The sequence below is a fragment of the Pteropus medius genome, unplaced genomic scaffold, assembly GCF_902729225.1.
Source record: "Pteropus medius unplaced genomic scaffold, Ma_sr-lr_union100, whole genome shotgun sequence".
Lineage (NCBI taxonomy): Eukaryota > Metazoa > Chordata > Mammalia > Chiroptera > Pteropodidae > Pteropus > Pteropus medius.
This window is the reverse complement of record NW_024344436.1, coordinates 5,131,445-5,142,083: the sequence shown is the minus strand read 5'-3', so window position 1 is coordinate 5,142,083 and position 10,639 is coordinate 5,131,445. Positions and strand designations below refer to the sequence as shown.

Sequence of the window (10,639 nt, the reverse complement as noted above, 5' to 3'; positions counted from 1 at the left end):
TATGGAAACCCAACCACTGCTGATTGTTAGGACTTTATTATTATAATCACCCAGCCCAATTCCAGCCACCACGGGCTGAACAATGAGCCATTGAAGCTGTATGGAGGTCTTGCCTCCCATCCATCCTCTGCTGCAGGCAGGGGCCTGGCGCCAAGACCTCCATGGGTAGGGTGGCGGCATGGCTGCACCACTGCACCCCACAGGGACTTCTGGGGGGTCTGGGCATTGGTTTTCTCACTCATCAAGTGGGAGGCCAGAAAAAAAACACATCCGAACGTTGCTTTGATCTCCTCACATTCTGTCTCCTATCTCAACCCTGGTAGCTCAGGAGCTAATTACATCTGCTTTGGGGAAATTTAAGGGTATGAAAATTCTTCAAAGATGCTAAAGGCCACACGGTGCCATTAACTGTTCTCGCCACACGTGGCCTGTATGTCTCCCTAATGAAACTATAAAAAGGAAGCTTATGGGGTGCCCTGTGCTGGGTGCTCACACACATGTGCCTGGTGCCCAGTGCCCTAGGAGCCCTGGCTGGGTCACTGGCCAGCGGTCAGGGCTGGCTCCTGACCCCCAGCTGCTACATGCCAAATCCACACGGTCCTTGTTTATGGTCCCACTTTATTCCCAAGCATTTGGTGTTATTTGATCACCATTTATGAGCCAAAAATATTCCAATTTTATTAGAAAAAGCTTAATTTCATGGAATTGCAAGGCCAGATCACTGTCCCATGTCTAGAGGCCAAGATCTCGACAGGCTTGAGGTGGGCCTGCCTTGCACGTCATTTCTGCTGTCACTGCCGGCTTTGAATTTCCTGCCTGGACCAGCCAAGCAGCTGAGGGCTCAGCTGTTTCCTGAGCTCATCCGGACTCGTCAGGGTTGAATCTTCATCCTGTAGGTGTCCAAATCCTTGTCCTGTCCTAGTGGAGGTCAGCTCCAAACATAACAAGCACACAGGAGGGGGTCCTCTTGCTGACCATTTGGGGATGTCTGCTGGACCTGGTTTAGGTTTTGGGAAACCCAAGCACCATAGCATGTTGAGACTGGCATTAGGTGAGCACAGCTCTAAGATGCTTTACTGAGACCCACAGGGCCTGTTTGGCAGCCTTTTCACTGTCCTTTTAGGCTCAGATGCTTGGCCAGGGACCAAAATGTGCAGGGTTCCTGGAGCCCTCAGTGGCAGGACCAGAAACCCGAGAGCTTGCTGGGAGCTAGGGCGGCAGATGGGGGAGGAGTGGGCACAGGGCAGAGTGGGCAGCAGGTTAGGCTTGCCCAGAGCGGGTCTGCAGAGGAGTGCACTGGGCTGTGCTGCCCCCAAGACTGTCACACCCATGTATGAAGGCCGCAGCCCCCGCCTTCCTGTGATCGAGTGCAAGTGGAACAAGAAGCAGCATCTCTTAAATTGGCCCAAAGCCCTCTCCACCCTGCTCCCTCTCCAGGGCATCACTTTTGGCGTCACTCAGGCCTGCCTCTGCCTGGTGAGGACCCCCAGCTAAGGGCATGGGCACTGACCCCTCTGCATTCACAGATGTGACTTCACTTGTTTGCATGAACTGATGTCTCTTCTAGTTCTCCTGATTATCATCAGTCTCTTGGCAGTTCTTGCCTGTTGAAGAGCCTTAAAATAACTGTCTGGCTATCGCCAAAGCCGGAACACTTGTGGCTGGACCCGCCTTAAGCATACCTAGGCAGCTCCTCCCTTCACCAGCCTGTCTGAGGGGCACCTGGCTGTTCACCTTTCCATGGTCCTACCAACTCTGACTGTGGGCAGCACAGAACTGGTGTCTGGACAGCTTTGGGGAGCCCCACACTTTGAAAAAAGCCCAGCAGAGAAGTCACTTAGTGGAGTGTCAGGCACCACCCTTGACCTTGGCGTACAGAGGACTGGGAGTGGGGGAACCTCCCCCACCTGTGTCTGGCAGTGACTGGCCCAGCAGGACCAGAGGGCACTGATGAGGAAGGAAGAGGGCAGGTAGAGGACAAGGCAGGCTTGGTCAGACTGGGCAAGGAGAAGACCTAGCCCAGAGAAGGAACACCCAGGGACCTTGGCATGGGGAGAAAGCGGAAGTGGCTACCGGAGAGGACCTAGGAAACTCAGTGGGCTGTGAGCAACTCAGAGGGGCAGGAGTGACTCTTGGTGGCTCACCTCCGAGCACCCTGGCCCAGACCCTGATGTCTTGTAGGAACCAGACACCCATGGATATGCTTCCAGTGAGTGATGAGAGCACAAGGCAGTAAGGCCATTCAAGGGGCCCCCTTGCTGGGGTGGCTCAGGTACCTGGAGCCTGAACAGGGTTTAGAGGGCTCAGCAATACGGCCTGGAAGCCATAGGTCTCTCAAGATGGCACAGCCCTCTATGAGCACACCGCTTATCAACTCAGGGCATCCCTCTTGCAGGGTCCTGGGCCACTTCCATTGCAGCAGCTCACAGCAGTTCTGCACACAGTGGTAAGCCATGGGTGAGGGGCTCAGGCCTGCTTCAGGCTGGGGAGTAGGCTGGGGCCCAGGGCACTGCCCGTGACTCTGAGCTGCTGCCTGAGGCATGTGGCTGAGGCTCTGTGGGACAAGCCACCCCAGGGTCCTCTGGGGCGAGCCCAAACCTGAGGCCACAGGCACAGATACCCCAAACCACAGGCATTGCCTGATGCTCACTTGTTTCTCACAGGGCAATTCTGCCTGCAAAGGCCCCTGGCTCAGCATGATGGTCACTTCCTCAGCCAGGCCTCCCTGGCTGCATTAAAGCATGGCTGATACATGCATGGGATGGGTACACCCCACTACCACCAAGCAAAACTGGGGGTCAGTGCAAGGGTATAGGATGCTAGGGAGGCACCAGCAGCCTGCGGAGGGTTTTGAGGGGGACTACAGCCTAGGTATCTCGGCCACCTCCTCTGAGTTGATGCCCTCTTTTGCTCCCTCTACCATCAGTCCCAGATCCCTCCTCAGGCCAGGCCAGGCCCTTCCCTTTCTCTGCCCCTTCTACCCTCAGTCCAGTCCTGGATAACTGCTTGTTACCCATCTTCTGTGTACCTGTGTCCTGAGGGACCTCTGGACCTTCAGGGACAGCATCTCGGGGGGCTTGGGGAGGAAGAGGAGTGGTGGCCAGCCAGAGGGTGACCTGCCCGGCTTCAGAGCCGAGAGTGAGGCAGTGAGGGGGTGGCTGCACCCCTGAGCGACAGACAGCACCCTCCCTCCCCCGCCACGTCATTGTGCAATCTGGAGCCACAAACAAAAGCATGCAGGACATTGCCAAGGGTAATTGTAGGTTATATAAAATAATCTGAGGAATTAAAATCATATTTTCATTGCACCATAAAAACACAAAGGCGGTGGGAAGGTGGCCCTGGGGAGCACCTGGCCTGCGGTGCTCTGGCCCCTCAGTGAGCCTGGAGCCAGGCGGCTTTGACGAGTGCAGTGAGACATGTGGGACAAACACCACTGCAGCTCAGCGCTTCTGTCCTGCTACTCACGCTCTTATTTAGACTTGAGACCCACGTGCACAGTGGGCCCTTCCCTGAGTGAAGCAGCTATTCACACACCTTGTCCCACCAGGAACTGAACTCTCTTCCCTGGGCCCCACCAGAGCAGTGGGTGCATGCGAGACATCCAGGTCACTGGGCCCCATGTCTAGCAAGGGTGTACTGATGCAGCATGTGGCCGAAAGGTGGCCCAGGTGACGGCAGTCACCGATGATAGGCCCTTTGTGGCAGGCTTTCAACTGGAATGCTCGTTGATCATGAACTGGGCCAGGCTCATGCCCATTATTTACTGGAAGGGTGTGAGCCCTCATTTCGGGGAGCCCATGGGTCTGGGGCCTCTGGGATAGGAGCTGTGGAGCCTCAGAGCCACAGAGGCGGCATCCCCCAAGCGCTGTCCTCACTGGACAGTGAGGCTGGTGGTGCCTAGTACCGAGGATGCTTTATTCTCTTCAAGGTGATGGCACAGGCCAGACACAGCACGGAGAGTGGGTGTCACAGATGCAGCAGGTGTGCTGGAGCAAGGTCCATGCTAGGGAAGGGGGAATGCAGAGAAAACTACCAGGGCTGGGGGTAGGAAGGGGATGGGCACATGCATGTAGATGCCACTCTGGGTGCCAGCAATGGGCACTCCTGACCAGTGCCCAGTGTATACTGAGGCCTCCCATACAGGTGGCATCATTTCCATCATTACAAAAAGGAACAAGAAAAAAAAAAAGCAACAAGACCATTTTAGGTTCCTCATTTTCCCCAAGGCAGGGGCCTATCCAGCTTGAGGAATCTGAAGACCCCTGACCAGAAGGGGCCCCTCCTGCTGCCTAGGCAGCCGCAGTGTTAGCTGACCTCTGCAGACGTCGCCTTTGCCTTCGAGGCAGGGGAACACCTCATCCCAGTGGAGAGGTGGCCCTCCCAGCAGGATCCAGGTAGGGGTATGCCGTCAGCCATGTAAATGGGACACGGCTGATCTCGCACTGCACTTGTCAAGAGCACCTCTCCCAGCCCAGCACTTGGCGCCTTAATTGGGCGTCTGAGAGCTCGTGCACAAGCTTCACACCAAGAATCCGAGGTTTCCGTAGGCCTATTAAAGTGCAAAGACATTCCTTTGTTTGCTGACAAGCAGGGTCCCACCCAGGGCTCCGGGGCCAGCAGACTAAGCGATGTTGTCTTAAGAAAGATACCAGATTAACCACTGCTAAAGCCCCAGTACAATGCTGCACCCTGCCCATCCCTGTCAGCGCTGTCTCTCTGTGGTGACTGACACGTGTGGTCTGTGCCGACAGGTGCTCCCTGGGCCCATCAAGCCTCAATGTGTAGGATTAGCCTGAGCACAGCCGACAAGCTGACTTAGAGGCCACTGTGGAAATGTAATGAATGTTTAGAGGACAGAAAGCCTCCAATACCCCTGCCCTCTCCTGTCGCTGGGCCATACTGCTGGCAGGATGCTCTGAAACAAAGCCAGTGGCTTCCCGCTCCTCCTGAGCACCTGCCATGAGCTCAGAGCACCTATGAGGGACATAGAGACCAGGGCAGAGAGTCCTGAGAGGCACCCCCCAGGGTCTGTGCCAGGGAGTAAGGGTCAGCGTCTTTCCAGAGATGGCTGTTGGGAGTGCGATGGTGCCACTCCAGCTCCCACTGAAGCATGACTGGAAAGCAGTTCCCAAACGGTAAAAGAAGGTGGTGGTGGAGGGTGACGAGCTGGGTGGCCAGGCCTCACCACTACCCGAACCAACCAGGGGAGGACGTGAGGAATGCTGCCGGCAGGGCACATTTCAGAAAACACTGTCTTTATTTGCACTCCAGAAACACCAGGGAGGCTCGGACGTGGGCAGCCCACAGGGTGAGTTTTTGCGCAGGTCGTCATTGTCTGGCATCTGGAGCCTGGTGGGGCTGGCCCAGGCAGGAGCGGGTGTGAGGATCAAGTGTAGGGGCTGACAGTCCCCGGGGAGCCATCCCTGCAGGACACCAAGAAGTCCATCCTGATATGACACCCCACGCCGACCACCTCAGGGGCTCTCCAGGCAGAGGCGAGGCTCGCCTGGGCTTGGCCTACCGTGTCCTGCCAAAGATGGAGGGTGGTCAGCACAAGGTGACCACACTGTGCCTGCATTGTCCTGGCCACATCTCTTGTGCCCACACATTGGGAACCTCTCATGGCAGATGAAGAGAGCCTCCTCCCCACCCGCCACTGATGCGTCATAGGGAGCACTGTGCCGTGAAAAATATTTTGAAACAATAAAAATTTATGGCACGCTCTTAACAAAACAGCTCTGTTAGGTGTGACAATCTGATAAAAATTTCCTCAGGATGCCTTTTGTTTGTCCATATCAAAGGCAGCCTTGGCTGGGGGCGCCATGGTAGAGCTGACGCCCTGAGTGCCCCAGGAGAGGCCATGGGCCCACTACCCTTGGCCACCGCTCAGCCCTCCAGGTCTGCCCTCAGAGGCTGCTGGCTGCTCCGACTGGGAAGATAAAAGGCCCTGACCACAGGCATCCCTTCAGCAGGGGTCAGGAGGGCCTCTCTAATGTCTTCCTCCTCAGAAGAAGGTTGGGATCAACAACATAGCTAGAGCTTCTGGCTAACGCCTGCCCAGCCTGGCTTTGCGAAGCTGTAACGGAACCAGCTGTGTGGTGGCAGCTGTGCTCAAGGCAGCATCTCCACCTTCTGGGCGAGAAAGAGAAGAGAGCCAGCAGTGTTCTCAGTGGAGCAAGGCAAGAGAGGGAGGCCCACTCAGCTCAGTCTGGGGCGTACTTCCATACCCAGTGTCCCTCCTGGGACAGGCCACTCTGGACAGGGTATGAGCCCAGCCTTAAAACACTTTCTATATGTAGGGAGCAGTGGCAGCCAGGCCAGGGTCTGGGGGTACCCTGGTGAGGTGGCCTCCCTTCCCAGCCCTGTTTTTTCGGCCACTGTGACTTGGGCCCAGGGCTCACCTGTCTGATGTGGCAGAGCACCTGTCTGATGTGGCCTGCCATGAACTTGTAGAACAGTTCACAGAGGTACCCCACCTGCCTCCCGTCACTGCTCCATCCTTACATGGAGCCCACTCCACACACGTACCTGGATCTGAGCCTCTGAAGGGCAGGCTGTGGGGGCAGCAGACATGCTGAGTGCCCTGGGCCTGGCAGGGATGGCGGCTTACCCTCAGCAGCCCGTCACGGTGGGGTCCAGGCCTGAGCGCTTAGAGATACGCAGCTTGGCCACCTCCTCAGCACAGGTTGGGTGGATGCCCATCGTCCGCATCACCTGTGCATAGGAGGCCCCACACCTACACGCAGGGAGAGGGAGTAATCAGGCAGTGAGTGCCTAGAGGCATGTTCATGTCACCCTGTCCCTGGGAAGGTGGCATATAGGGGAGGGCCTTGGAAGTCTTGGTCTCCTCACCTTCCCCTAGCCCTGGCTCCACCCTCTCTTCTACCAGCCAACAAGGAACACCTGTCAACACCTGCTGGCCCCATCCCATCTCCTTCTAAGAAAAGGCCTGGTGTCTGCACTGTTCAAGCAGCTCCGCCTTGAGCCCACCTCCCGCCTGCCCCTCCCTCACTTGGTCCAGCCTGGCCTCCTGCTAGTCCCAGTCCACCAGGCACAGCCCTACTTGGGCCATGGCTCCAGCTGGTCCTTCTGTGCAGCCCACTTCCTCACTCCACCTGTGCCCGCTTCTTATTACCACAGTCTGCACCTACCTAGCAGCCCTCTTTTGCTCAGCCTCAAGCATTTGTCACACATGCGCCCCCTGCAGCCATGCCCCATGCACTGTTCACTCCTTGGGGGCACAGTGCATGTGGACGCTCCACAGGGCACTACCATCATTTGCAGACAAGGCTGCAACAAGCAGCTCTTCTTACTTGTGTACCAATGTGCTGAAGTATCTATGTAGTGGGAAGATTCCCACCATGAACGACCAGTGTGTATGTGTTTCAAATGTGGACAGAAAACTCTCAAGGGCAGCTCCCGACTGTGTTTGAAACATCATTCACATCACTCCACTGAGTTACTCAAACCTTCGGTGTCTCCACTGTGCAGACACTGGAACACCGTCACTACTGGACACCCTCGTCAACTAAAAGGGCTTCTTGATTCTCAATTCCATTTTAAAATTCCAAACGAGGCATAGTAGCTTTCTATTTATTTTTCTTTTCTTTTCCTGTGAATTGCCTATTCATGTTCTCTTTCTATCGGATTTCTCCTCTAATTATTACTGTTGATTTCCAGAGCTTTTTGCATATTAAAGAAATCAGCTCTTTGCAGTTGCATTGTAAAAAAGGCTGCCACATTTTAATCTCTCCAGAAATTGTTCCAGAAGCTGAGTGTCCATCATCCTGACAAAGTATCAGCATGCCAGAGTACATGAAGATGGCTCTGTGGGAGAGCCATGGCCCTCCCTGTCCCAATAGCCCCAGACATGGGCTATGGCGCCGTGGACAGCCCGGCCTGCCAGCACTCACACACAGGTCAGTGGGCCGGATCCCAGGGGTCAACCTCAGCTCCTCCTCTTGTGCCCGGGGTGGACTGCCGATCCCCAACAGGCTCAAGTTGGACTCAAAAGAGCTGGTACCAGGCTCATGAGTTTCCTTCCAATGATCACTCTGGACTGAACAGGGTGCAGCGTGAATCCCATGATCGGGAACCACAGACACATGTTCCAAGGATGTGAATCTAGGCCTGGACTCAGCTCTGCCTGCTCCCCTCTCCTCTGAGGCTGATCTCCCCTCCCCATCCCCTCTGGGGAGAACCTGACCCCACAACCCAGTGATTGCCTTCATGTGTGTTTGAAGGGCTAGGAGGATAATGATAAGGCCAGAGGCTTCCTTCTCTGTGACAGGGGAGCCGCAATCTGAGGGCCCAGGCTGCCTGTGTGGGAGGCTGGGGTGCCCCCAGGATGTCTGGACTAGACCCTTGGCCTTCGCAGACCCTCCATCAGCCTTTCTGTGTATCATTTCTGTGCCCCTACCCTGTCCTCAGACCTCCCACCTCCACTCACTTCCAAGGCTCTCAGCCGCACCCACATGCTCCAAGCACACATGGGGATCTAGGAGGCCCATGCATCCTCTTCTATGAGTTAGGTCCTCCCTGCCCCTCATCTCTGCTTCTCTCAGCTCTCCTGCCCCTGACAGCCCCTCACCCAGCTGTCCAACCTCCTCACTGCTCTGAAAGACCCATTCCCACCTCGAGCCTCCATCAACAAAGGCTCCAGGCATCCCTGAGCCGCGTAATGCACAGCCTGTGCCCAAGACACAGGCAATGGTTGGAGCTCCAGTAGACTAACACCCACCCCAGGGGCAGTTCTCACAGCACACTCGAAGCTGAGACCTTGCTTGTAGCCACCTGGGTGCTGGGCCCTGTAAGCCAGGGTCCCACTCCTGCTCATTCTGAGCAGAAAAGACCCAAACAGTGATACCCCCCAGGGCCAGCCAGGGACACGAGGCTCTCCCTTGCTCTCCAGTTGGCCCTGGCCATAGACAAACACTCGGTGTGTCTGGCTTAACGGTGTTTGGCTGGAGAAGAAAGCTGCCTTTCGTCTGGCTGGACCTGCCCCATCTGAAGAGACACTGCTGAAAACACGGACACTACATAAAAGCAACGTCAATGCAGCGAACGTTCCACTGTAGTACTGCCAACACTGAGAGAGACACCAATCTGAGCATCACGTAACGGCCGACATTCCTCTGGACTTACTTGATCCCCAAAGCAAATCCTTGAGTAACTTCGCCAGCGTTGGGGCCGAGGAAGTGCAGGCCCAGCACCAGCTGCGGGGGTTCCCGCAGGCACACCATCTGAAAGCCACATTGTCAGCTGCCGCCTGGCTGGAGGTGGGACTCTGAGGCTGCACACAGCCCAGCCTCTGGGGCATGTGTGGTTGTGTGGGGCCCCCCAACCCCAGGCCCAGCTCTTTCTCTCCTTCTCACTTCCTGGCATGCCCCAGCCCAGGCCCATGAGGAGGACACTCACCTTTATGTAACACTGGGATGCATCCCGTTCAGCCACTGTGAACTCCAGTGGTTTATAATAGGCGTGATAAACCTGAGTTGACAAGATGCCAATTCCTAGAGTCAGCAGCTGCAGTGAATCAACCCCTGTGGGCATTTTCTAGGCCCAACATGCTGTGTGGGTATAGCGGGGCCCCAGAACCTCCCACTTGGCCCACAAGTTGTGGTCTGGGGCCAGGACATGGCTCAGCTGGCCATGGAGAGCAACCCTCTCTCCCACGCACAGGCAGCCTATGGGCTGGAGCCACACTGTCTGCAGGACAGAAACTCTCTCACCCAGTCTGAGACCCCCATGAACCACAGCAGCAGAGCGGGTACCAGGGTGGCCAAGCACCGTCCACCGAGGCTCATCACGGAGCACAAGGATCAGCAAAGGGCATGGGCACCTCCCTGAAGCACAGACCGGGTGGATGCTGCAGAGTGGACAGGGCAGCCTTAGCAGTGGCGGGGTGGGAGTGGGTTAGCAGGCGGCCATCTGGCCTCCCCTCAGGCACCCTGGCCCTTGCTGGGCCCTCGCTTGAGCAGAGAAGAGGGGGCAGGCATGGGGCAGCCCATAGCCCACACCGGAGCTGTTGGACAAAGGCTTTCAGCACCCAAGAAGGGCTCGACAGCACGTTCGGGGCTGAGGCTGAGTAAAAAATGAGCAGGGGCCTCACATGTGCTACACAGCCATTATTAATTAATGGCGCTTCAGAGAATATTGTTCTAACTAAGACAGAATTGAAAAGAAAACAAACAAAGAGTATGTGGCCATTCAACATTGTGAAACATAAAACAACATTATAAAATGCCATGAACATATGTCCCAGTGTACTTGTGATGAATCAAACAAAAATAGCAAATGAAGTGCTGGGGGGAAGGCCGGCCTGTCAGGCCTGGCCTGTTGATGGAGGGGACCAGGGCATTGGGGCAAGGGGCAGGCCCTGAAGTCCAGTGACTCATTCCCAAAGGACACTAGGCCCTTCTGTGGCGGCCACGTAGAGTCTGGTTTCTAACCAGTATGTCTGCAAGCCGCTGCAGCAGCAAGAGGAAGCCACGCTGAAGGTTTCCAGCATCCAAAGCCTCCTTGCATCCTGCTAGGGCGCCTAGGGCATCTTTGTGGCCACCCCCAGGCCACAGCCAGCCTGCTGGAGCAGACCCCAAAACAGCCTTGTCTGATGGAAATCCCCTGTCTCCAGAGT

At 56.1% G+C, this 10,639-nt stretch overlaps 2 protein-coding genes across 5 annotated transcripts in view; both read right to left on the bottom strand.

The window, feature by feature from the left end:
* Positions 1 to 1,440: 1,440 nt before the first annotated feature.
* The window catches only part of TXNRD2 (thioredoxin reductase 2), a 51,479-nt gene continuing 42,280 nt past the window's right edge, over positions 1,441 to 10,639 (bottom strand). For both annotated transcript variants that reach the window (XM_039872873.1, XM_039872874.1), the window contains exon 13: positions 1,441 to 1,468. In XM_039872873.1, the coding sequence (XP_039728807.1) occupies positions 1,454 to 1,468 (15 nt within the window). In that variant the 3' untranslated portion in view covers positions 1,441 to 1,453. The remainder of the gene's footprint in view (positions 1,469 to 10,639) is intronic.
* LOC120610508 (thioredoxin reductase 2, mitochondrial-like) lies at positions 5,238 to 10,595 on the bottom strand. Of its 3 annotated transcripts, none has more exons than XM_039872877.1 (4): positions 9,421 to 10,594; positions 9,148 to 9,245; positions 6,532 to 6,739; positions 5,238 to 5,426 (listed from the first exon to the last, which is right to left on the bottom strand). In XM_039872877.1, exons 1-3 carry the CDS (start codon positions 9,553 to 9,555, stop codon positions 6,616 to 6,618), a joined length of 357 nt encoding a protein of 118 aa, XP_039728811.1. In that variant the 5' UTR covers positions 9,556 to 10,594; the 3' UTR covers positions 5,238 to 5,426; positions 6,532 to 6,615. The 3 variants fall into 3 exon arrangements, with proteins under 3 accessions (XP_039728811.1, XP_039728810.1, XP_039728812.1); XM_039872876.1 differs by having other exon boundaries at positions 5,238 to 5,530; positions 9,421 to 10,590; XM_039872878.1 differs by lacking the exon at positions 5,238 to 5,426 and adding an exon at positions 5,537 to 6,135 and having other exon boundaries at positions 9,421 to 10,595.